The following is a 25,560-nucleotide window of genomic DNA, read 5'->3' as shown; positions in this document are numbered from 1 at the left end:
AACCTGTCCTTCCTGATACCTGTTCTAAGTCCTCTGGAGACAGTCTATGCCTGATCAGAGAAAAAGGGAACTCTGTGTCACAGAGCAAGCCGTGAAAATCAAGACCAAAGAAAATCATAAACAATTTCTGGTTTAGTATAGAGAGCTTTGATCCCACTCTGGCTAGCTAGTTTTCCTTCCACAGTCTCAGGTTCCTCATCTATAAATTGAAGCATAAGCCAGACCCCAGAGAGCTCCTGGGGAGATGAAATAAGACTGTATGTAGGGAGTGTTCAGGCAGCCTTGCACATGGTGGGAGCTATTATTGCTGGTTCTCAGGCTTGACTCTGACTTTCTTGGCAATCAAAAGCAGTTGGGACTGGATTGTTGTAGGAAAAGAGACATGTTTCGAGTGCTCAATTGGTATTTGATATAAATAAATGAACTTGAATCCTATGGCTGTTCTATGTACAGAAAATTAGTTTACTGAGTGAATGAACTGGTCTTTGCAGGGGGCAGAGCCAGAAACTACTTTGTTTCACTATTGCCTTTCAAACCCTGGGTGATATCTGGGCAGATCCCTGAGATTTTCTCAGTCACTTTTAGACTTTAAGGAATAGTCTCATCTTTAGGTATTAAGAGTCCAGTCTGGACTCACTGCAAGCCTTCAGTCTTATCAACCTCGGATCTCATGCTTCTGCAGGTAGATCCTAACTCAGGCTACGAAGCCCATGGTAGGGAGCTGGGTATGGTGGTTAGTGTCTTCTCTGTTCCTTGTTCACTAGTGGCTGTTTCTGGTCCCTCCAGGCGGGACAGGAAGGTAGCTAAGTGCGGGTGTTGTCTGGTGTCAGGACTTTCTATATAACAGATGCGATATGCTGGCTCTTTCTGCTAAGTCGTGCTTCTGGAGTTTCTTCTGTCCTGCAGGGCCCTCATGGTGCCTCCTTTCCTGACATGGGCAGTCCCCCTCCAGCCCACTGCTGCTTATTCCTCCTTAGTGTCTCCAGCTGCTGGTCCCCCTCCGCCTCACTCAACTTCTCTTTGTTAGGGTACCTGGCCCTGCCAGGCAGTCATCTTGGGCAAAGTCCTCTGATGACAACTCCAGCCGTACTTTCTTCCTTGACTCCCACTTTACCTGTGTGAAAATAAGGCTCTTGCCATGTGGGACTCGGAAAGTATGGGCTTATCTGCTACGGCCTTTCTTCTAGACCTGCTGTCATTGGTAACCATACCAGTCTCTCCATTTCAGAGGTCTCCTAGCAGATGCTGAGGCCCACGTTCTAGAGCCTCCAAATCCAAGGGATCCCTGCCATGCTCTCCCAGGTACTCTGCTACAGTCCCATAGGAACCTCAGGTAAGGGGTCAGATTCCCCATATCATCAGGCCCATGAGAAGTTCTCTAAGCATCAGGTGGGCCTGGGGAGACACATAGCACACCGGCAATTTTTTTCAAATAGACCCTCAGTCCCAAATCTTCTGCAAACCCAATGTCTCACGAATGGACTAAGGATGGGTCATGGACTACATGTCCCAGAACTGTTTGGGTCCCTGCATTGAGCAGCTATTTCTACAATAGTTCTGCATAACAAACAACCACAAAATTAGTGTAATGCAACAATTAACACTTGTTTCTTGCTCCCAAATTTGTGGGTCAGCTGGAACAGACCTATTCCACATCTCTCTCATACTCCTCGTAGAACCAAAGGGATCCTCCTGGCATTGGTGGCCCAGCCAGGGCATGTTCTTCTCATAGTGATGGCAGAAGCATAAGAGAGCAAGCTTAACTAATTAGCACATTTCAAGGCCCCTGTTGGTGTGCTATCTACTGAAATTCTGTTGGCTAAAGGTAGTCATATGACTAAGCTCAAAGGAGACAGCGAGGTACCCTCCTACTTTTATGTAAGGAACTGTATTTTTATGGCAATGGTGTGGATACAGGGAGGGGTGAAAAATTAGGGTCAATAATTGAATCTACTGTAGTCCACTCTCTTGACTACATTTATTCACGTCCCTCTCACATAGAAAATACACTTATCCCCAAGACTCCCAAAGTCTCATCCAGTCATAACAGCAGGATCTCATGATCTATGTCAGGTCTGGATGTGGATTGTTTAACCTAGAATCTAAAAAGAAAAAGAGGGGGGTGCCTGGGTGGCTTAGTCAGTTAAGCGTCTGACTTTGGCTCAGATCGTTATCTTGTGGTGTGTGAGTTCGAGCCCCACATTAGGCTCTGTGCTGACAGCTCAGAACCTGGAGCCTGCTTCATATCCTGTGTCTCCCTCTCTCTGTCCCTCCCCTGCTCATGCTCTCTGGCTGTCTCTCTCTCAAAAATAAATAAACATTTAAAAAATGTTTAAAAGAGGCCAAAAATTCAATCAGCCACAGCTCCCCCGACCCTCCCACCAGTCTATCTTGTATGGTTGATCCAACACCTGGCACATCTGGCTTTAAATGTAGGGATGTGAACCTCCAATTATTCCTAGTTTGGGGGCTTTAGTCCAAACCAAGACACTTAAGAAAGTATCACGTAGCAACATCTCACACCTACCCAGACCTATGTGCCCACGTGAACCTCCTTTTGTAGACGTACAGGAAGTTGTATGCCCTCAGAGCTATATAGGATTTTAAAAAATTATAAAAACACATGCACACTGATGCTCTCAGATGTATCTGAGATCAAGCATATATACACTTGATCTCTACATATACCTGCATACGCACTCACAGACATGTGTGTCTGCAAGACTCATACCACCTCCACACCTGTGAGGAAGTCGTGCTTCTAGCAGATTGGAGCCATAAGAAAAATTCACCCCTGACATATCCCTGGTCAGCCCTCCCTCAGGTCTCTACAGTGACCACTATATACTTGCTCGTCTCTCCTCCACCCTCTGATCCCCCTTATGCTCAGCAGGTAAACCCACCTGCCTCACAGGGAAAACCAAAGCCACCAGATTTTCAAGCCTGTGCCCAGAGCTGCAGCTGGTCCATATGGTATCTTTGTGCTGGGTTAGGAAAAGGCACTCCCCTCCAGACACTTAATTGCCGTATGCTGAAAAATTGTCATGATGCACAATTTTTACTAGAATAAGGTCTTTTACTGCCATCTGCCACAATTTTGTCATAATAAGTATATAATTCAATTATGTCTGTGTTGTAAACAGCACCCCCCTTATATATGTGGCATCCTTAATCAGTAGACCTTGGCAATCTTGCCCATAATGCCCTTCCTCCACATAGACCCACACTAACACCAACACACAGGCCCACCCTCATTCAGCCATTGTTTCCCCACAGGGGTCACCCCTGCTCAGAAGGCTGCCTCCTCCCAGGAAGTGAGAATTCTGGGTCATGCGCACCCCCCCCCCACCACGGCTGTGCTGAGCCCCCAAGTTGCTGAGGGGTTGAAAGTTCTTTGTCACTCTCTCATGGGCATGTATGTACTCAGGCCATATGCAAGAAAGTAGGAGGATATGGGTGAGGAGTGGTTATTGAGGCAGCGAGAGCCTGGAAGGGGAGGACTGGCCTTAGGCAGAACATGGAGCTGCCCACCCACCCACCCACTTAGAGCTCGCCAGCTTCCCAGCTGCCAGTACCGCTGCCACCACCCCCTCTCACCCTCCCTCCCCCTTTCTGACCCAGATTCCACATTCCAGAAATAGCTCTGGCAGGTGACTGGCAGGCAGGGTCAACTCCAGCTAGGATGGGAGGGGAAGCAGCAGCTTGACTATATATACACGTGCCCCTCTCAGCCAAAGGACCTACCTGGAAGGGGCCACAGGGGTGCCATCACCCCCTCAGTCATGGCCCCTCTTGCCTCCTCTCACCCTCTGGGAAAGAGAAGAAAGAACAAAGAAAATTCTTCCTCCTACTTCCTCTCTTCTCTTCCTCTGCCCAGCTTCCATTAGTGCTCATTCTCCTCTCCTCCCTCCCTTTCTCCATCCCTTTCTTCCTGTTTCCCCTGCTCTCCACCCCCTTCTTCTCATCTTAGCCTTTGGTTTGCCTCCTTCAGCCCTGTTCCCTCCCTATGGCCCCCACTTCCTCCCCTCCCAGTTTCTGGCCCTCTTCCCTCCCTAGCCTCCCCTTCTGTGTCTCTCCCACTCCCTCTGAACCACAAAGGAGGCTTGGCATCACCCAGGCACCCCCCCCCACCTCCACCCCACCACCCTACCCCCAGCTCCTACCAACTGCATTCTCTGCACCTGCACATTTCCACATGCATGTGTACACACGTACACACACACACACACACACACACACACACCAGATACACATGCTTGGAGGTACTTCCTGTCAGCACTTGAAGCTCTCGGCTGAATTGGATAGTTTCCTAGCCTGGAATATACCCTTGCTCCTTGCTCAGAGCCCTGAGTTCTAGTTTCCTCTCTCCTGTGTCACTCTGGGTGGGTTCTGGCCCCTCCCTGTGCCTCAAATTCTCCATCAATGTTGTGGGTCTTGGGTTTGGAGACCCCTCTCCCTGCCTGAATATCTCCCATCCAAGTCATCCTCTGACACCCTTCTTTGTCCCCTGCTGTCTCCCCTAGAACGTTCCCAGTTTCTCCTCTGATTCACTCCCTCCTCCACAGATAGAGGAAGGGAGGCTGACAAAATTCCAGTAAGCAGTCAACCCTCCAGTCAGCCTTGTCCCCCTGAAGCCATCTGCCAGGCCTAGCCCTCCACAATCTCTGGTTATTATACTACAGGCTCCTGTCAGATTGGACACTCCTGTTCCCAGAGTGTCAAGGCTGAGAGGAACCTCAAAGACCATCATGTCCAGAGATTGCAAACAGACTTCAACTGCTGTGTCATCTCTGATCCCTGGAGCCCAGGACTGAGATTTAGTTAAGCAGAGAAGAGTGGCACCACCATCAATTGGTGATGTCTGCTGTGGCCAGAATAGTTACACATATCTGACATTCCTAAGTTAACCCAGTTTGACCTCACATACATATACACATGTGCAGACCTCTTTCAAAGAAACTGCAGCCTAGAGAAGGTGAGTCAAGTCAAGGTCACCCACTTAGTAGGTCAAGGAGCTATTTCTCACCTGGGTCTGCCTGACTCCTAAGCCTTGAGTTTCCCATTATCCTGTGGGTGGGTGAGCCATCCAGGGGGCCTGGTAAAGAGATGTGGCATGGTTACAAGAGTTTCAGGGAGAATTATGTGGCAAGCTGCGCAGGATGGTTTGGAGGTCCAGGCAAGGCAGTGAGGCCTGGGCAGGGGCCATAGGGTGAGAGAATAATAAGAGGATCCAGGAGGCTTTCCTGGAGTGGTGATAAGAGGTCAGAATTCCCTGTTGCTGTACCTCTGCACGGGAGACACTGAGCAGAAGGCAGGCTTCTTCCCAGGGCTCTACCAAGCCTTGGTCCAGGACAGTCCTGGTTAACCAAGTACCTACTGTGTGTTCAGTGCACAGATCATCACCCTTCTAAATCCCGTTTTTAGGCAGACCCATTGAGCCTTCTGGGGGGAAATAGTGACTGGGATTAAGGACTGGTCGACAGGCCATAAAGCCCAGGATTGAGATTCTTGAACAAGGGGCATTTCTTACACCCTTGGGGGTAGAGAGGTCATTCCAGAGGAAGAAAGACTAAGGTGCTTAAATGGAACCTTAGAGCCCCTACTAAGTAGTGGTTAAGGGCATGAGCCTTGCAATCAAGCCACTTTTTCTTTGGATAGATGTTTATTGATCACCTACAGTGGGCCAGGCTGTGCTCTAGCCACCAGGGACACCACAGTAAACAAAACAGAAACCCCTGCTTTCTAGGAGAGTACATTATGTTGGGGTGGGGGAAGCAGATAAAATAATAAACATAAGTAATGCAAATGTATGGTTTATTGGAAAATAGCCTGGGGGAGGGCATTGTTGCAGCAGAAACAGGATAGCTAGGGTAGACCCCATTGAGAAACAAATGTTTAAACAAAGACTTGGATGAAGCTGAGGAAGTATGCCAGGCAGGGAGAAGAGGTCCTGAGGCAGGAGGGTGCCTGGTGAGTTGGAGCAGGAGCAGGAGCAGGTTCCCTATGGCCAGGGTAGAGCAAGACTGATCCTGGCTCTTCCTCAGGGGCTTCTAGAAATTTTCTAAGTAAATCAATTTGAAAATGAACGCTAAGTGAATAGCACAGGTGTAGCATAGCAACTGTGAGTAGGACAAAGTAAGCTAATACTTTCAAAGTGCTTACTTAGCACAGTGTTTGGCATCCAGGTGGCTCCATAACCCTCATTTTCTTTTGTTGTTATTATGCCTCTGTACAAAAATCGCTACAGTGGTATCAGAAACACTGTTTCATCTTATTCAGTAAGATTCTTTTCTCAATTTACATTTATTAAAGAGATGCACAGAGAGGGTAAGGCCTTGCCTAAGTCACCCAGCAAGGCAGGTCAGGGAACAGGAGTTAGGTCTGTGGATGGCAGACCTTCTACGGGTACAGCCTAGAAGGGTGAGGCTGTAAGGAAACGACTCAAGACCAGGACTAAACAAGGAGTGGGGGCCTCGCAGGAGAGAATGGGGAACTGGGAGGGCCATGAGACGTGAAGGGAGTGATTTAGGGATTCGGGCAGCCCCTACTGTGCTTTGCCCTTCAGGAAACAGTGTGCTGGTTTTATTTTGCCGAGGACGACTCAAAGGCTCAGGGAGACTGAAAGAGCATCTCATACAAGGTCACAGAACCCTCCAAAGGGTGAGTAGGGATTCGAACCCAATCTAGAGGACTCCGTATGAGGGCAGCAAAGGGAGGATGAGGGGAGGGGACAACTAGAAACACTTAGGGCGTAGAGTCCATAGTACTTGAGGTCTAATTTGACCATGCAGGGTTAAGAAGACCAGCTTAGGCTGCTTGCTGTGACCCTCAGTTTCCCCCGGTGACAGCGAGGTGTCGCCACAGTGACCTAGTGCGAACTCACACGGCTCTTCCCCCGGCACAGAGCATGCGTCCCGTTCCAGCTGGAACCGGTTTGGCGGGGCGGCTCGAGGGGCGGAGCCCCCGGTGCTCAGGCATGCGCGTGCCGACGTGGGCGCGCGCTCGCTCTCACGGTCCGTGGGCCTGGGCGTGGGCTGGCTGAGCGCGCCGCGCGCTTGCGCGCCGGGCCACGTGCCGAGGGGGCTGCGCGCGTCCCCGCCCGCCCCTGGAGTCCCGGGAGGCGCGCGCGCGCGCGGCTGACGCGTGGGGCGGGGCGGGGCGGGGCTGGCGCGGGGCTTTAACCCGGAGGCCCCGCCCCTCGGGCGTACAAAACCGGAGCCTCGGGCCGGGCCGCGTGAGGGAGGAGGGTGAGTGCCCGCCGCTGGCCGCAGCTGCCGCCAGCCTCGTCCGTCACTCCGTCCGTCTGTCCGGTCCACGTCGTCGCTGCTGCCTCCTCAGCCCGGACGCCCGGGGCCCGCCCAGCGCCGCCCGGAGCAGCCGCGGCCCCGCGAGGAGACGGGCGCCGCCCCCGCCCGGCCCTGCCCCCGCCCTCCTCCCCGTTTGTCCGTCCGTTCGTCCACCCGCCCGCTCGCGCTTCCGTCCTTCTGTCCGGCTGCCAGCCTTCGGGCTCGTCTCCCCGCTCCGCCCGCTTTGTCTCTCCCCGGCTCGCTGTCTCTTTGTCTCTGCCCTCGCGGTGCCTCACAGCCCCTCCCTCGCGCCCGGATCTCGGGTCCCCCTCAAAGCTCTCCGCTCATCCCTCGGAGCCTCCCTTTCTGAGCGTCCCGTTCCTCGGGACTCCCCCTCACGGTGTCCCCACATCTTTGGGGGCCTTTCCTTCAGAACACCCCCCTCATTCCCCCACGCCTCCCCTCTGAGATTCCCGCACATCCTTTGGAGGGGTCCTCCCCTCTGTCTGTACCCTCAAATCCCTGTGGTCTTGCCCTCCTCTTAGCCCTCCTTTCCGCGGGGTTTTCCCTCTTGGTGCCCCCCAAACACGCTGGGACCTCCGACATCCCTTAGGTGCTCCTTTGGACCCCCCAAAAGCTCCCCAGCTCCCAGACTTCACCCCTTCCTGCTATCCCTTGGTTTGTCTCCGTGTCTGTCTCTCCTTGTTCTCTCTCAGGACTCTGTGGCCCCCAATTCTGGGGATTGGGGTCCTCCGCTTTGCTCTCCCTGCCTCTGCCCCCGCATCTGTCTTGGTGGCCTCGCCACTCAGTGGCTCTTGTGCTGAAGGCCCCCTTTTGAGCCCGCTCCTTTGCCCAGGGCTCTTGACCCCTTTGCTTTCTCTGCCCCTTGTCTCCCTGCTTTCTGCTCCCTTGTCTCTCCCTCTCCCCTTTTCTGTCTTTGCCGGGTCTCTGGGTCTCTGACCCCCCTCCGGCCCTCATGGCTTTGTGTCTGGAGCTCTTGAAGCAATGTGAGTGGTGGGGTGTCCGGGTCGGGCCGGAGTCCGCCCGCAGGCTGGCCGCGGCGAGGCTCCATGGGGTTGGTGCTGGGGCTAGGGCTGGCGCTGGGGCAGGAGGCTCTGGGGCCTCCCAAGAAAGGGGCAAGGAGGGAGGGGCCAGGCCTCCTGGCAGAGGTGGGAGTGGGGGGCCTTCTGCTCTGAGGCTTCTGCTTTGAGTTGCTTGAGTGTGTGGAGGGTGCCATGGGCTGGACGTCCTACTGGCTTGGTCCTGCATGGCCTGGCACTTTGTGATCGCTTGTGGGCAGGCCTGGGCTATTTTGGAGCTGGCAGGATGTGATATCACTTGGGCGTTTATTTAGACCCGGCTGGGGGGGTGGGGGCTGCGTTCTTGCCAACTTGAGTAATGAAATTTTGCAGGGGGGTGCGGTCTTCTAGGCAGCTGGGCTGTAGGGTTTGTGGCCAGAACTTTGCAGGCCACCAGACTGGGCAGGTGAACAAGGGACTGTGCTGCCTTAGTCTTGCTGAGACTCTCAGGATGACGGGAGAGCGGAGTTGTTCTTGATCTGACCACCCTTGAGTATTTCTTTTGGTGATCTAAGAACTCTGGGCCTTGATTCTGCCGACTTCATGCTGTGAGACCTTTGATCACTCCAAGCCTCAGTTTCTCTATCTGTAGAAAGGGAATAACTGTGCTAGCCCCACTGAGTTGTCGTGAAGATCAATGAAACATCTGTAGACATGATTTGTGAAGTGTCACTGTGTCTTTAAACTGAGCCCCCCCAGAGGGAAAACAGCTTGCCTAGGGTACACAGCTAGTTCGTGGCAGAGCTAGGACAGGGATCCAGCCCCAGACTCCTTACCCAGAGTTCTTTACCCTTCGTTCCATTACCACCTGATTATTCAGGATTACGCCTGCCTTTCCAATAGGGCAGGGAGCAAGCCGTCCCTTATTTATGCTCTGATTCCTGGTTGCTCTTTGTCAGTTTGCAAAGGTAGGCATGTGTGCATAGCTGGATGTCTGTGCTGGGAGACAGTTTGATTTTCCATATTCCATCCCATTGTTTTTTGAGGGTGGGCCCTGTTTGGCCAGTGGCACTTGGGAATAAAGTGAGTCAGTTTGTAGTTGTGAGCCTTTGCTGCTTTTCCTGCTTCTCTGCAGAGTGGGGGAACAAAGGCCCCAAGTGGGAGCGGCCCCACAGACACCAAGAGTCTGCTGTCAAGGAGCCTAGGATGTCTTAGAACTTTGGAGCAGATGAGATCAGCTGTTGTAACACTCTTGTCTTAGAGACCTATAGGGACCTATAGAGGGTTGAGCAAGGACTCCTGGTCCTCTTCTATGACACTGCCTCTCAAGAGGTCACTGTCAGGCTGGTGTCCCTTGCCCACTGGTGTATAATGACCATTTCCAACATCCATTGATCTTTTTACTCTGGGCCCTGTGCTTGACACACTATACAGACTACTTGTGATGGGGAGGAAGAAGGGCTTGGTGTTTGGCCTGGAAGTAGGGGATCTGGATTCTGGTCTCCATATCTTACTCTCAGGGAGGCCACTTTCCCCTATGCTTCAGTTTCCTTGTCTGTAAAATGGGAATAATAGTCTTTTGTCCTAAGGCTGATTCTGAAATCACAGAATCCCTAAAGAAATTCTGTGAGGCAGGATGCCAAGGTTCTGTTCCTGGCTGTGGTAAGATGCTGTGCGACTTCAGACAAGTGTCTCTCTCTCTATTTTTCTTTCTGAAAAATGAGGGGGTTGGATGGCATGGGCTTTTTGGTGCTTCCACCTCCAGCATTTGAGGATTCTAAGGTAACTCAAAGGCCACCTATTTGCACCTGCATCTCATCTTACCTGTTAAAGGTGTGCTTGGTCACAGAACTAGAGGGAGAAGGTGTCGAATGCTGCAAGATGTGTGCTGACCATGTGCTGTGGGGTTTCATAGAAGAGAGCTCCTGTCTGGGCAAAAGGTTCAGAAGAGCTTCCAGGAGGAGGCAGTGCTTGAGTTGGGCCTCTATACCAGGCATGTTTTGCCTTTAATACAGATTGTTTCAGAGAGTAGAATTAATGTGGGTTTTAGAGTCATAAACACCTGGTTTTAATTGGTCTCCATCACTCATTCACTGTAATCTTGGGCAGGTTACTTTCTTTGAGCTTCAAGTTTCCTCATCTGGACTCAAGATATTTACACTACAGCATTGTGGTGAGGATTAAGTGAGATTATATGTTTAAAAAACACCTAGTACACCATAGGCACTTAATAAATGTGAACTTTTATCTCCCAATAATATCTGGGTCACTGTTTTCTTTGAGGAAACAAGACAGAGACCCAGCCTCTCCCCACCCACCCCAGGCCTCCCCCTTCCCCCTGGTGTTCAGGTTGAGGTAACAAGGAAAGCACCTGACTGTTGTAATAAATAATAGGAGTAATCCTTTAATCTCTCACTTGCTTTGCGAGGCATTGTGTAATCTGTCAGGTTCTTTCCTGGCCATTGTTTCTCACAACAGTCCTGGGAGGAAGTCAGAAGCCATTGGAGTTCTCTCTGCTTCACAGGTGAATGAAGAATAGGGGGCCCAGAGAGGGACAGGAACCTGCTCAGGGTCCCACAGCATGGCAGTGTCAGAGTGGGCTTGAGCCTAGCCCTCTTGACTTTTCTTCTTCCGCAGCTTTGCTCCATATTTATCGCTTCTGCCTCGTAGCTTGTCCCTCAGGCCTCCTTCTCTGGGTCTGGTATCTGTTCTGCAAGGAGGGTTTGCTTGACTTTTCCTCAGCCCCTGAGCTCTTCTCAAACTTAAACAGGACTAGCTTTAGGCTGGGTGGAGACTGAGTCACCATCTTCCCTGGCTGTGTCATCCTGAGCAGCAAGTAGACACACCCAGAGGGCCAGAGACTTGCTGGTTGTAGACAACAGCATGGCAGGCTTTCCTCCCAGAAGTTCAGATTGGCTCAGGAACGTCTCTCTTTGGGCTTTTAGGGAACCGCTGCAGCGGTGGCTCCCAGGGATCTGGAAGCATGAGCAGCATTGAACAGTTGTTGCCTGGCCTACCTGCCCCAAGCCTTTATTTTTGCTGTACCCTCCCTGTGGTGCCCTCTCTTCCCGTAGAGGCCCACATTGTCAAATGCTGCCACCTCCTCCAGGAAGTCTCTGAAACAGACTGTGAATTCTGTCCCAGGTCCATACTTGTAGAAAAGTGGCCGTTGCTGAAAAGTGGTCACTTCACCTCTCTGCACCTCAGTTTCCTTATATATAAAATTTAGGTCTCTTAGCTTTATAAAGTTTGGGTTCCCCAGAGAGTCTCCTTTGGCAGGTGTAGGGGCAGGAGTCAGCTGTTCAAACCTGATGCTGCTCTGATGCTGAGAGCCTGTGGGCTGCACTCTGGGAAAAGCTGAACTGAGCGTTTCCTGGGTTTGTTTCACAGCTTGGCTTGTCCCCCACTGCGTGACCTTGGATTGATCAAGTTTTTGTACCTCAGTTTTCTTCTGTCATGTTGGGATGGAAACCCCTTCCTCACAGGTTGCTGTGAGGATAAGAACTTCTGTGGTAAAGGCCCCTTGAGAATAAGGAACTTGATGCTACAGTGCCATTTACCAGGTGCCAGGGACTGTGTTAAATGGTTTGTGGCATCATCTCACCGTATTATTGCAGCAATCCTATGACGCAGATACCATTATTATCCTCATTTTACAGGTGAGGAAACTGGCTCCTCCTCATCTTTGTTTTGGGCAGGATTTGTTGTTTCCAGAAGCAAGTTACCCTTCCCTTGCTTAGCCCTGGCAGCAGACACTGTCAGACCTGGCCAGGGTGAGGGCTGTGGAATTGAACACTTAGACAGGAACGCAATCCTGTCATCAACAGGAATTTAATGAGGTTGATGAGGTGTGCAGTCTCATCACCTCTCAGATTCCTGGATTTCCCAGTCCTGGCTGTGGCTGCCTCTCCTCCCTCCACCTGTGTTGGAATCAGCTGGTTCCTCACCCACCCACTCCTGGGAACCAAGGCTATCTTAAAGACAAATAATATCCATATTCTACAGCTAAAAGATTGTTTCTTGTTTCTCAGCAAAGAAGCAGGCCCAGGTAAGGGTAAGGACAGGGATGTGCCTAGGATCCCAAAATAAGACCATGCCGGGGCTGGACAAGAACCATGGCCCTGCCTGCCCACCTAGGTCACCATTTCTGTGTATTGCTGGCCTAGGTCACCCGGTGGAGAGTGGGAACACTGAGGTTTGGTTTGGGCAGTTAAGTTTCCTCATAGGACAAAAGGGGGAGAAATGGTCCCAAGTGGAGCTAGACTTGGCTCAGCCTGGAGCCAGATGGGCTTGGAAAGCACTTTCTGACCAGGGCCCTGTCCTCCCAGCCCTGGGCTGGGCTCTGAGAGGCTGGGAAAGAACAGACAGGGCCTCTGCACTTGGGAACTTATGGTCTGACAAGGGAGACAAGGCCTACAATTATGAGAGACTGTGTGACAGTCTGTAATTAAGCGTCTGCTGAAGAAAAGCATTGTTTGGGAAGGAAGAAGTGAGTGTGTGCCAGAGGAAACAAGAGCCCTCTTGAAGGGGGCTGGATTTGCAGAGACAGAGGGTGGGGCTGACATTCTAGCGAATGGTTTGTGCAAAGGCAGAGGTGCGGAGGCTGGAAGGTAAGCATGTATTTAGGGAAAGGGTGAGTAGACCAGTTTTGCTGATGCATCAGGGCTCTGGATGAAAAATCTGGAAGGGGCCAGGAAGTTGTAGGCAACATTGGAAATCAGCTGAAAAGCAGAGGCTTTGGGGAGCCATGGAAGATTTTAGAACAGGGGTAGCACAACTTCCCCCCTCCCCCCCCTCCGCCAAGAAGGTGAATCAGGCTGAATGAATTGGAATGAATGAAAATGATGACAGGGAGGAAGCATTGCAAGCATTCAGCTGAAAGAAGAGGGTGAGGTTTGGGTGGAGCCCATGGGATGGGAAAGGACATATAGGGTAGCAGGGGGTGTCGTGCTCTCTCAAGAGAGCCTGTCTGGGGGTTTGATGGCCCAGGGGGAAAGATTTTGGGTGTTGCTGCTTTGGGGGAGGAAATAACAATCTGAGCAAATTGCTTATATAGCTGCAGTGTGCCAGGCTCTGTGCCAGGGCCTCCATGGGTGCTGTCGAAAATCCTTACACCAAGCTGGAGGCAAAGGGACTTACTGACCTCCTTTTACAGATAAGGAAAATGGGGCTCAGACAGGGCTGACTGCATATTCTGACTCTTACCACAGTTCAGCTCTGCTTCTTGGAAAAGAGACTCTTACCATCAGGGTTCCAGGAATCTGAGTCTTCTTGCCTGTTGAATTGGGGGCACACAAATACATCCCCTAAAGCCTATAAGCCCTTACTCTCTAAAGATCTGGAAAGTCGGGGCTGGTGCCAGTTTAGAATTTCTTCAAGGTAGGAGAGTCAGGGAAGTGAGGGGCCTTCACATCATCAGTTTTACTCACCAGGCTGTGAGCAGCCTCCAGAGTTGGACTTCATATGTGTCTAGTCCAACGGTGGCTCGTCCATGACTGGGTTCATTGGGATTCTCAGCCAGCTGCCACTAGAGAGGGTGTTCCCTGGCCCAGCCAGAGGAATCAGCCACCCACAAAGACAGGAGGGGACTTGTCCCAAGTTGCTCTTGACACTGGAGAGCCAGGTGATGGAGCCCAGTTCCCATTTCGCAGGCTGCAGCCAAGGATACTTCCTGGGCAGAGAGAAGGAGAAGGGAACTGGTACTTACCGAGCGGCTTCCATGGGAGGCAGCAACGGGTTGGCCCCACTGCACAGCTAGGAAACTGATGGCTTGGCCAATCATTCTCCTCCTCTGTGTGTCCCCCTGAGCTGGACCTTGGGTCATGAGGCAGAGCAACATCCTCTGTGCTCTGCTCACTCCCCTTCTTCTTTGCCTCCCTGGGAGGTAAACACCCCCAGGACCCATATGCCAGTCTACTTTGGCAAATGTTCTCTGAGCCCAACTATATGCAAGATATGATTGTAACTGCACCCATCTTTTTCATACCAAAATCTAGACAAAGGTTTTGATGAGGGATTTTTGTTCTGCTTCTGAATAGACACAGCCTCTTGTGAGAAAATACTCAGACATTGGAACAGTGGACTAGAGCAAGCAGCCTGTACTGTCGCTTTCAATTGTAGTAATTCATTTGATTAATGCTTTACCATTTGCCCCATGGTTTCTCACAAATTTGACCATCCATACATATATTCATTCTTTTTATTTTGTTTTCCATGTGTTGGTTCTGGATCCTTAATATTTGTTTAGCCTATTTTTGATTTGCAAAGTACTTTCATCCACTTTATCTCAGTAGATCTTATACACCTCTGGGAGGTCATTACTATTCTTGTTCTCCTTGTTTTCCAGAAAGTGACTTGACCAAGGTTACTCTGGGATTCACTGGCTGAGCTGTTCATTCATTCAACAAATATTTAAGTGCCTGCTGAGTGCCAGGCAGCGAGCTGGCCTTGTCACTACAGTGGCAAGCAGAGCAGTCTTAAGAGACTTAGTCACTCACCTCCCAGAGTGCACAGTATCACTGAGGTCTAGCCAGGATTTACCCCAGCACTGACCCGCACCCTGGACTCTTTCCACTGCAGACCCCTGTAATTTGGGCTTGTGGCTTAGATCTAGATTGTTGTAGTCTGTGAGCCCTGAGCCTAGAGCATTGTGGAAAAGCAAGCCAAGGCAGCACATTTCTGCAAACTGAACTTCAAAAGTGACAAAAGAGGTCTTGTCATGACTTAATTAACAAGAAGGTGAGGAAGGGCATCTCAGCAGAAGGCCATCTGCTCCTTCTCCTGGGGGACAAGGGGTGGGGGAGTTGCCCGAGGGCTGCTATACTCAACATCCTGGCCTGAATTTTCTCCAGCTTCCAAATATTTGATTACAGTCTGCACAGGTGTGGAGCCCTATGGCCATGTGCTGAGCTGGGGACCCTCCCTTGCCTCCTTTAATATTAAATGAGATGAAATAAAGGCAGATCCTAGAATTTCATGCCTAGAAAGGACTCTGGCCCAGCCCCCTCAGGTCTCATGAGTGGGAACCAAGCATTAGAGAGGAAGGGACTTGCTAGGATCCCATTTTGAAAGAAATAATCCTTCCTCTTCCCATCTTACCAGCCTTACATAATAATTTCCCTATTGCTCCCTGTAGGAGCTCTCTCTTAGCTGAACCTGTTCCACAGTCAAGCCATATTCACATCTTCCCTATGCCTTAAGACCAAGTTTTTTATGAGTCTGACATTTTCCCCCTGCCCAGAGCCCTATGATGTCCAGGCTGCCTCCATCTACTGTCAGGCTGACCACCTGTTCTACAAGGCTAGACCAGTAGAGGCTAGGCCTCAAAATCCAGATGCCTGGGCCCTGAGACATACAAGAGGTTTCTTTGGGTGCATTTTGCTAGAGTTATTTTTATGTGTAGAAATTACATTCTTATTGAAAAAGCAATTTGTGTATGTGGCTAAACTTTCAAACTTTGTAGAAAAAAGTGCCCAATGAAAAATTAGGGTCTCTCCCACCTCCACTCCTCAGTGATCACTGGGAACAGTCTTGATGTTTCCTTCCAGAAATACTCTTCATATATGGGCAGCTATGTCAATAGCATCCTTTTTTATTACACAAATGGTGGCATATTCTCTGCCTACAGCCTGCTGTTTTGTGCTTTGTCTTCACGCAAGTCTAACTATGTTGTAGATGTACACAGGTCCATGGCCTCCTTTTCCATGACCATGTGACAGTCTGTCAGTGGATGGACCACCAGCTGTTTGTCCAGTCCTCTGCTCAAGGACATTTAGGTTGTTTCCAGTGTTGCTGCTGTGAGCATTGCTGCAGCGAGCACCCTTCCCCACACGTATGTATGCCTGCATGTATGCCTGTGGAGCTGTGGGAACCATTCCTGCAAGTGAAATTGTTGTTGCAAAGAGTCTATGCACCTAAAATTTTGCTAGATGTTTTTAAAAAAGTTTTTTTAATGTTTATTTACTTTTGAGAGACAGAGAATGCACGAGTGTGAGTGCAGGAGGGGCAGAGAGAGAGGGAGACACAGAATTCAAAGTAGGCTCCAGGCTCTGAGCTGTCAGCACAGAGCCTGATGCAGAGCTTGAACTCATGAACCATGAGATCATGACCTGAGCTGAAGTTGCACGCTTAGCCAACTGAGCCACACAGGTGCCCCTGCTAGATGTTTTTGAATTACCTTCTTTTGCATTCTGAAAATGTGTATTTTTTAAAAAGCACTCTACCTCCCCTGGATTCAAATTCATTTCTTTGGTTGAGAACAGACTTTTCCAGTTCAGCCCAGACAGGGGAAGGGGGTTGGCCAGTGTCACCCAGTAGTCCTCAGCCAATGAGGTATTTCCAGAGTAAGGTGCTGATGGAAGGAAGTGAGAAATGAAGGGAAGAAATGGGCTGGAGGGGTGACAAGATGGGGCCAAGATTGGGTGGAGGGAATTCTGTTGTAGGTACCTTGGGACCTGTTTATGACTTGGTCTCCAGGGAGAAGCATCCTCCCTCCCACACTGTATCCTCCTTCCTGTGTTTCTCTGGCTTGGGCTGCACCTGCTTGGCAGCTGCTGGGCCAGTGAACTCATTTATTCAGCAAATATTTACTGAGCTCCCAAATACCGGTGCAGGCTTGGCCACTATGTCCCTGCCCTTCTCTGACCCTCAATTTTCTTCATCTGAAAAATGGGGAGGCTCATCCATACCTTTCTCATGTCACGAGGCTAGTGGGAAAATTTGGTAAACCAGCCAGTGGGGAAACCCCATAAAACAGATTATAGTGGTCTTAGCTAGACACTGTGCCAGGCACCCTGGAGTCACTGAGTCTGATGTTTGGACCAGTCCTGAGTGGGCTACCGTCAGTCTTAATAGATGGCTGGGGCAGCTGTTGGTGGGTGTCTCCAATTGCTATGCCAGGACAGAGTCAGGCTCATGCCTAGGATGAATTTGATTTGCCCCAGGATGCTGGAACTCCAGGGCCTGCTCAGGATGAAGGTGATTGGGTGACAGGTGAGGAAGAGGTAATCAGGGAGACCAGGAGGGTCCCCACGCTGCTGCCAGTTTTGCCTCCTCTGAGCCAACAGGAAGGTCCTTTAGAGTCCCCCACAGGGCATTTCTGCCACTCCCTTTCAGCCTTCAGCAGTGGTAGGATGAAGAAGGGGAAGTTCTATAATTTTTCCAGTTTAAAATGACTAGTTTAAAATCACCAGCCTAGTTCCTTCCTCCCATTTTATCAATGGGAAAACTGAGGCCTGGAGTTGGTCTCCTCCCAGGTGTCCCAGTGAGTGGGCAGCCTTATTGGGATTAGAACCCAGGTGTTCAGCCCTCCCAGGCCTTAACCCTCACCGTCTTTCCCACATCGTCCCAGTCTTTAGTTTCACTTTGGGGTTAAAACCCAAAGTGAAAGAAAAAGGCAAAGCAGGAAGCAGCTGCTTTCATTCAGACCCAGCCCAGGCTGGGACTGGCCCTGGGGGACCCAGGCTGAGCTGGCCTTACAGGAGGAGAGCAGGCCTTTTCTCCCTCTTGCTCTGGAGGCCCTGGGGGGGGGGGGGGGGGGCAGCAGGGTCCAGCTGGGAGAGGCGCCAGGCTACAGACAGGCAGTGGCGTTCTGGCCTGTGCTGTCTGGGAGACGGCTAGTCCGACGAGTTTCCTGGTGAGAGCCTCACCCGGGTGTGGCCCCAGGTGAGGAGCTACTACCTTTTAAACTCCCGTCCTGGAGCAGGGCTGAGCTGAGCTTATGCTGGCCTGGGAAAGAAATCCTGGCTTCCCAAATCCAGCTTCCACAGAACAGTCCCATTCTCCCTGAAGGTAAGAGCTAGGGCCCTGTCTCTACTGTGAAGACTTTTAAACTTTTGGTCACTTTGGGGCAGGTATTTACCTCAACTCCTGGCAGCTTCTTAAGGACCGAGATGGCCTGAAAGCCTTTCTACCCTGGTTCTAGTCCCAGTCTCTAGAACTTGGAAAGGACAGAGGTTGGGGGAGCAGGAGCCATGGCTTCTCCCGAGTGTTTAGGTAACTTTAGGCAAGATCCTCTCCCCTCTGGGTTTCAGATTCCCCATTTGTTTCTTGGCAGGAGGAGCTCTTTCTAGCTCTGCCGTTCAGTTGAATCAGTTTTGATCCCTTGGAAGCTAGGGAGTATCTTAACACCTGATTTGGTTGGCCTGTATGTTTCAAAGATTAGCTGGGTTCTTAAGTTCCTGTGCTTTTTCTAAGAAAATTCTCAGCCTTGCCAGAGCAGATATGGTATCAATTTTGTTGCTCAACAAATAACAATTTCAGTGTACTTCTCTTCTCTGCACAATCACAGGGTCCCCAGGCACAAAGCCATTTTGGTTCAAGTCCACTCCCTGAGGGCTCACGCCGAGCACATGGTAGGTGATCAGGTAGGCCTAACTGTTAAGGCTGAGCCAGGCACTGGGGGAGAAGCCCACACCCCAGAAGTCTCACAGACCTGTAGTTAAGATCCTGGCTCTAGTGACATACTGCTGGAGTTTAGATCCTGGGCTGCCACCAAGAGCTGTGAGACCTTGGGCAAGTTGCTTAACCTTTCTAGACCTCAGTTTTTTCATTTGCAAAATAGAGATGATAATATTACCTGGCATTAGTCTCAGCATGTGGACAAGAGAAAGAATGTGTGTAAAGCACTGAGCACAGTATCTGGTACAGAGGAACCACTTAAAAAATGTTAGCTGCTGCTGTTATTGATACCCAGGGGGAGAGAGAAGACTTGAAATAGCTAAAGACTGTCCATGTCCCGTGCCTGGAAAGATGTAGGTGGACTAGATGTGGTGTTTGGAGGGATATCAAGTTTTGTCTGCCAAGTGCAGCGCTCTGATGGGGACTCGAGTGAATTGAGGCAGGCTTTAGAGAGAGGGTGACCTTCAAAACCTCAAAAGCTGGGTAGGATCCAGGTGGTGGAGATTTTGAGAGGAAGATACCCTGGGGTCTGGGGGTGCTGTGGGTAGGGGAGGGGAAGGGAATCAGGGAGGAATGGCAGGGGATCAGGGAGGAATGGCAGGGGTTGGCTGCCCAGGGCCAGGAGAGCTGAGATCAAGCTAGAATGCCTGCTGAGGGCCATCAGAGTCAACTAGGCACTCAGAGCCAGGGTTTGTCTCTGAAGGGTCATCACTCCTTGAACCAGTTTCCTGCTGGGACCTATATTGAGTGTGGTGTGAATAGATATGATAGTTCCAGCTTCTCCTGGAACTTTCTTGCCTTCCCAGGCTTCGTGCGCTTCATGATACGGTGTTGCCCTGCACAGGGGTGTGGTAGCAGTCCACAGGTGTCTGCCTGCCTGGGGACAGTTTGGCCTGGGGTAGCATAGGAAGAGTGGAACTTGGCTGACAGCACCTGTAACAGCAGGCTGCCTCTGCTACTGCTGCCCCAGCAGTTTCCACAAAGGGGGTGCGCATAACAAGTGTATGGAGACACTCATTAGAAGAGGGTTTGGGTTCATCCCAGCCAATTCCTCCCTCCTCACAAGCCAACCTCCAAACAACCACCCCCTCTCTTTCTAAAGAGTCAGCCATTCTTGTGCTCAGAGTGCCAGGGGTGAGCCAGAGGAGGGTAGGGAACAGTTCAGACTTGGTCTCTTTCCTCAAGGAGCTTCCATTCAGCTTGGAGTCCCCATCCAAGAAGGTGACAAATATACAAGATACTCTCTGCTTGTGATAAAGAGCCTTGAAGGAAACAAATAGGTGCTAAGAGGGAACTGAGGATGGGGAGGGCATGTCAGGGAAAGTGAGGTGACCAGTGGGAAAGAGGAAGTCAGGGGCAGATTGGGAACAGCAGGGCTCAGGACCCTCAGGTAGAAAGTGTTTAGCATATTGAGGGAACAGGGAGAGGTTCTGTTATATCTGGAATGGTCTGCAAGGTCAGGCAGGGCCTCATCAGTCTCCGTGACCTTGTTTGCTCTGAAGCAAACAGCTTTCTTGCCCTGTAGGAGCCAGAGTGTCAGTGAATCAAGAGGTGTTGTTGTTTTTGTTTTTTTAAATTAACATCAGAACTCCCAAATACTGACCTTCTGATTGGTTTTCATACTGATCCTAAGTCCTCAAGAAAAGGGTTCTTCAGCACTCCCTATTTATTGCTAATTTCCTTTCACATACCACCTCATGGTTCACAGGTTTTGTCGCTTCTGTTGGCAGCTTGTTGCAGGTTGCAGTTATTGCTGTTTTTAGAGGTAATACAACAGAAAGGTTAAGTGACTTGCCCAAAGTCACACAGCTTAATCAAGATTTGAAGGTTTTTTTAATTTTTTTAATTTATTTTTTAATGTTTTTCTTGATTTTTGAGACAGAGAGAGACAGAGCATGAGCAGGGGAGGGGCAGAGAGAGAGGGAGACACAGTCTGAAGCAGGCTCCAGGCTCTGAGCTGTCATCACAGAGCCTGATGCGGGGCTCGAACTCATGGAGTCTGAGATAATGACCTGAGCGAAGTCGGACGCTCAACCGACTGAGCCACCCAGGCGCCCCAAGATTTGAAGTTTTGGTGCACTGTTCTTTTTATTCTACCACACTACTTCTGTGTGAGAAGGCCAAAGCAGAAGTTTCTATTTTTAGCAAGGTTGCAACTCTAAAATGATCACAGTTAAAAAGTGTCGTATGGGGCTCCTGAGTGGCTCAGTTGGTTGAGCATCCAACTCTTTATTTCAGCTCAGGTCATGATCTCACGGTTCGGTTCATAAGTTCAAGCTCTGCATCTGGCCCTGCGCTGACAGCATGGAGCCTGCTTGGGATTCTCTCTCTCCTTCTCTCTCTACCCTTCATCTGTGTCTACCCACTCTCTCTCTCTCTCAAAATAAATAAACTTGAAAAGTTTTGGTATGGAATGCCATAATAGTAATTGTGTCCAGGTGATGAGATTAGAATGACCTTTTTTCCCTTATTTTCTACAATGTTATTTATAGTTCATTCTTTTTTTTTTTTTTTTTTTAAAGAGAGAAGTGTGCATGGGCGCAGGGCAGGAGCAGAGGGAGGGAGGGAGAGAGAGAGAAAGAGAGAGAGAGAGTATCTTAAGCAGCCTCTGTGGCGATGCAGGGCTCCATCCCAGGCTTGTGGGATCGTGACCTGACCCAAAATCAAGAATCGGATGCTCAACCAACTGAAGTGCCCCCCTGAATTCTTTCTTTTTATTTCCCTTTCTTGAATGTCAGGAAGGAGATTGTAGGCAGATTATAGATCAGCCCCTTCTCACAAACACATTTAACTCAAAGTTGAAATTTTAAACATTCATGTTATAAGTTTTTTTTAATTTTTTTTTACATTTATTTATTTATTTTTGAGAGACAGAGACAGAGCACAAGTCGGGGAGGGGCAGAGAGAGAGAGGGAGACACAGAATCCAAAGCAGGCTCCAGACTCTGAGCTGTCAGCACAGAGCCCGACGCAGGGCTTGAACTCACAAACCGTGAGATCATGACCTGAGCCAAAGTCAGACACCCAACCAATGGAGCCACCCAGGTGCCCCTCATGTCATAAGTGTTTTAAATATTTTACTTTGTGACTTTTGGATTTGGGGTGTAAAACAGCAAGTTGATATTTGGGGCTTATTGGTAGAGAATTCCTCAGTAGACTCCTCACTAGCCTCCCCTTTTTAAAAAATTGGGATAAAATGCACATAACAATTTACCATCTTCCCTATTTTTAAGTGTACAGTTCAGTGTCATTAAGTACACTCACATTATTTTACCACCATTCTTCTCCAGAACTCTTTTCATCTTGCAAAACTGAAATTCTTCACGCCTTAAACAACCGCTGTCCATTCCTCCGTCCACCCAGCCCCTGGCGGCAACCACCATTCTACTTTGTCTCTGAATTCAACCACTCTGGGGGCCTCATTCACAGGCCCATTTTAAGAGAATGTATTGGAAAGGGGGTAATATCTCTGAATAATTAAGTCTTTGGGTGGTGATTAATTCTCCCAGTTAATGCACACTGCAACTCACAGTTTTATGTGCTCATGTTCTAGCATAGTTGTTAAAAGACTGATCATCTCCTGGGAGGGCTTTCTCCACACAGGTGGCCTTGGTTCCAAAGCCCATGGTGGCTGCATGGAGCCTAGCCACAGCCCCCCTGTGGAGGTAGAATAATAGGACGGGGAAGGCTGTGGATTTAATTAAAGGACCCAGGCACAGTTCCTTAACTACTTACTTGCTGTGGGATTTGGGCCAAGTCTGTCCACCTCTGTCAGCCTCAGCTTCCTCCTCTGAGAAATGGGACAAATACTTCTGTCATGTGGACATCCCAAAATCGGTGAGACAGATAATGGACTTCCTTGTGCAGTCTTGAGGATCCTAGCACCGTGTTCAAATGTGGTTAAAGGCAAGGCAAATCGGGCTCCTGATCCCCATTTTACAGAAGAAGCAGAGACTTAGAAGTGACTGGCCCGAGGTCATTCAGCACTTAAGTGACCACATGGGGCTGAAAACCAGCCACCCTCACAAATTGCAGCTGTTGAGGGTTCCTTATTGGTCAGTCTTTTGAGGGTGAGGAGACTGTGAAACAAATAGTTGCTTTCCTATCTTACTGAATTTTAAACATTGCCCAAGAAACTCTGTTGTTGATGGTCCTACAGGGGAGGATGAGGGGTTAAGGTTTTCAGTGGGGAGTCAAGGACAGTGATTCTGCATCATGGGAATAGAGCATTTCTGTGGTGATCATCTGGCCCAGGGACAACAAATACCTTGCTCTTTGCAGTTACTTCCCATACTAGGCCCATGGCGGTCAGCATCAGTCAATCCCAGTGTTCCCACTGAGCCCGGACACAGCGTCAGAATCCTTCTTAACACAGGCGGGTACTACCAGTCAACGAGAAGTAGCACACTCAGTGCAACCTGTGCCATTTCCAACGTAGTATGCTCCCCAGCTTTTACAGATGTGCAGCAATCCTGGCAGGGGAAGGGACTGTTTCAGGGGCAGGTGATGTCACAGGTCTCTTTGTGAGAGTGGAAAAGGGTCTGGCAGGACAGCGCAAAGCCTGGGGAGGTGTGATGAGTATGCTTGCAAAAACATCGAGGCACAGTAGCTCCCAGAGGGGTAGAAGCTGTCAAGGTAAAGTCCACTTTCTTCAGCCCTTGGGTGCTGGTTTGGGCTTGAGGTCTTTGTGGAGGTGCGCTCTAGTGAGACTCTACCAGCAGCAGGAGAAGACCGAACTTGTGTTTCTACAGCGGCTTCTAAGCTTTGTAGGATTTTGTGTGGCTATCTGGCTTGTCATGAAGTTGTGTTTTTACTACTTGTCATACTGGATGCTGTGAAGTTTGGGTTCTGGAGATTGAAACCTGTAGGGTTTGCACTCACTTAACAGATAACACATGATTTGCCATGTGACGCTGAGCAGGTCCCTCAACCTCTCTGAGCCTCCATTTCTTCAGCAGCACAAGGGGAGATGGTGAGAACATCTCCTCGTTGGGATCAAATATAAGATGCAGGTGTAAGGACCTCGGACAGTGACTGGGCCACTGCAGTAGCCACCGATTCCTGAGCAGACAATAAATACTACTGGTAATTATGAGTATCAGCCACTAATATTCACCTACTTCTTACACTGCCATTGTGGGGGCAGGGTTCTGTGGGCAGGGTGGGTGACCTTCACTTGGGTAGGTGTTCTTTCAAAGAGATCTTCCCAAATGTTACCATATTGTGCCTTCAGAGGTGGTTGGGAGAAAAATCGAGTAGGGAGGGCTGTGGGGGCGTGAGGAGGACTTGTAGTCACGCTGTAGTCACGACTTGTCCCAGCGCCTCTGTCTCCTGCTTGCCAAGTCACTTCTTACAGATTTTTCTCTACTTGCTGTGTCCTCACAGTCTTCTTCCAGGGGGAAGGCCCTGAAGGTCTGTAGTAGTTTTGGGGTAAAGTCAGAAGCAGGGTCCTACCTCCTAAGTGTCAGCAGACATTTGCCTGGGCACCTTTTCTGGGCTGAAGTTGAGGTTACAGGGATGGAAACCACATAGTCACTGCCTTCAGGGGGCTCAGGGTCTAAAGGGAGAAGCAGAAAAGCAAACAGGCCTATAAAACAGTGTGGTGGCGAGGGCCAGTAGCACATCTAAACATGGGACGTTGACCCAGCAAGGGAGCCAGGATGGAGCTGGAGCCCGTCAGGGAAGGCTTCTTGGAGGGAGTAATGCTGGAGCTGAGATCTGGAGGAGGAGGCAGAACGAGGGAGGAGGTAGGGTGTTGCAGGCAGGGAGCAGCCAGTGCAAAGGCCCGGAAGCTGAATAATTAAGCTGTGACCTGTGTTGGCTTAAAGAGGGTGCAGAGAGAGTGGTCACCACCCAAAACTATCAGATGGTGATGCAGGTGTGGCATGGAGAGGGTGGACGGCTGTGGGTCCTCAGGGCACTGAATCTTCCTGCCCCAGCCCTTGGCCTGAGGAGTGCCTTGGTGGGGCTGGGATTGGGCAACAGCTATGTGGGACTCCATCAAGCCCTTTCCCACCTATCTACTCCAGACCCCCTCACAGCCATCCCAGGGCAGTGGGCAGGGCAAGTCCGTGTTGTTGACATTTTATGGATGAGAGAAACTGAGGCCCAGGAGCCTAAGTGGTGCGGTGAGTGAGTGCAGAGCCAGCGCTCACACGCTCAGACTCCTAGTGCACAGCTGCTCTCGTAGCTCAGAAGCAGATATGTCGCGGGGGAGGGGTGGCAAGTGTGGGCCAATCTCCTTTCCTGAGGATGGGTTTATCATCTCAGGTAGGGCCTCTGTGCTGCTAGTTTTCCCAGAGGAAGGCGTTTTAAGCCCCATCTGTGCCAAGGCCCTGGTGTTAGTCCTCACATCATTTCCCTTGTAGCTAGGCTGAATGAACATTCTCCTGTGTCTTTTTTGCTTATTGATAACGATTCTCTGGATGCAAAAAACAAAACAAAACAAAAAAAGTTTGAGGTATGAATGTCACACACACACACACACACAAATGCTGTCTGATGTCACATCCAGAAGTGGGTGTGAAATAGGAGGGCAAAGAGAGGACAAATATCTCAGGCTTGGATGGAATCTGAAAGGTCACACCCACGAGGGCTTGTGTCTTCTCCCAGCAGCCATCATGCCTGTGTGTAGCCTAGCTGAACCCTCCTGGGCAGCTCTGCCCTTTAGAAAGTGCCTCCTTATAATGCGACATGTTTCCCCTCAACAACCTCACCTTCCTGTCTCCACTCTGCTTGTAGCGTGATAACCTGGAGCACATATATGTGTGACAGTCTTCTAGATATTTGGAGATCGTAGCCACACTTTTCTGAATTGGCTTTCTTTTCCAGACCACTATCCCAGTCTCTCCCAGCTCT

At 50.2% G+C, this 25,560-nt stretch overlaps 1 protein-coding gene and 1 long non-coding RNA gene across 8 annotated transcripts in view; one reads left to right on the top strand and one right to left on the bottom strand.

The window, feature by feature from the left end:
* The window catches only part of DLGAP4 (DLG associated protein 4), an 85,044-nt gene that overhangs the window by 12,569 nt on the left and 46,915 nt on the right, over positions 1-25,560 (top strand). The window contains exon 1 of one of the 6 annotated variants that reach the window (XM_042931043.1): positions 7,478-8,293. The exons of 3 other annotated variants lie outside the window; for them this stretch is intronic. In XM_042931043.1, coding sequence (XP_042786977.1) covers positions 8,263-8,293 — 31 coding nt within the window. In that variant the 5' untranslated portion in view covers positions 7,478-8,262. Of the gene's footprint in view, positions 1-7,477; positions 8,294-23,141; positions 23,338-25,560 lie in introns of those variants that run through there. 2 more of the 6 variants (XM_042931041.1, XM_042931042.1) reach the window with 2 other exon arrangements.
* Positions 5,819-23,059, bottom strand: LOC122215592. Of its 2 annotated transcripts, none has more exons than XR_006200468.1 (5): positions 22,970-23,059; positions 22,438-22,580; positions 20,307-20,456; positions 13,735-13,976; positions 5,819-6,061 (listed from the first exon to the last, which is right to left on the bottom strand). It is a non-coding gene; the product is annotated as an uncharacterized LOC122215592 (long non-coding RNA). The 2 variants fall into 2 exon arrangements; XR_006200467.1 differs by lacking the exon at positions 5,819-6,061 and adding an exon at positions 8,614-8,951.

This window comes from Panthera leo, chromosome A3 (genome assembly GCF_018350215.1).
Source record: "Panthera leo isolate Ple1 chromosome A3, P.leo_Ple1_pat1.1, whole genome shotgun sequence".
In the NCBI taxonomy this organism is placed as follows: Eukaryota; Metazoa; Chordata; class Mammalia; order Carnivora; family Felidae; genus Panthera; species Panthera leo.
The sequence above is the reverse complement of the archived record's forward strand: the minus strand, read 5'-3'. Positions and strand labels throughout refer to the sequence as shown.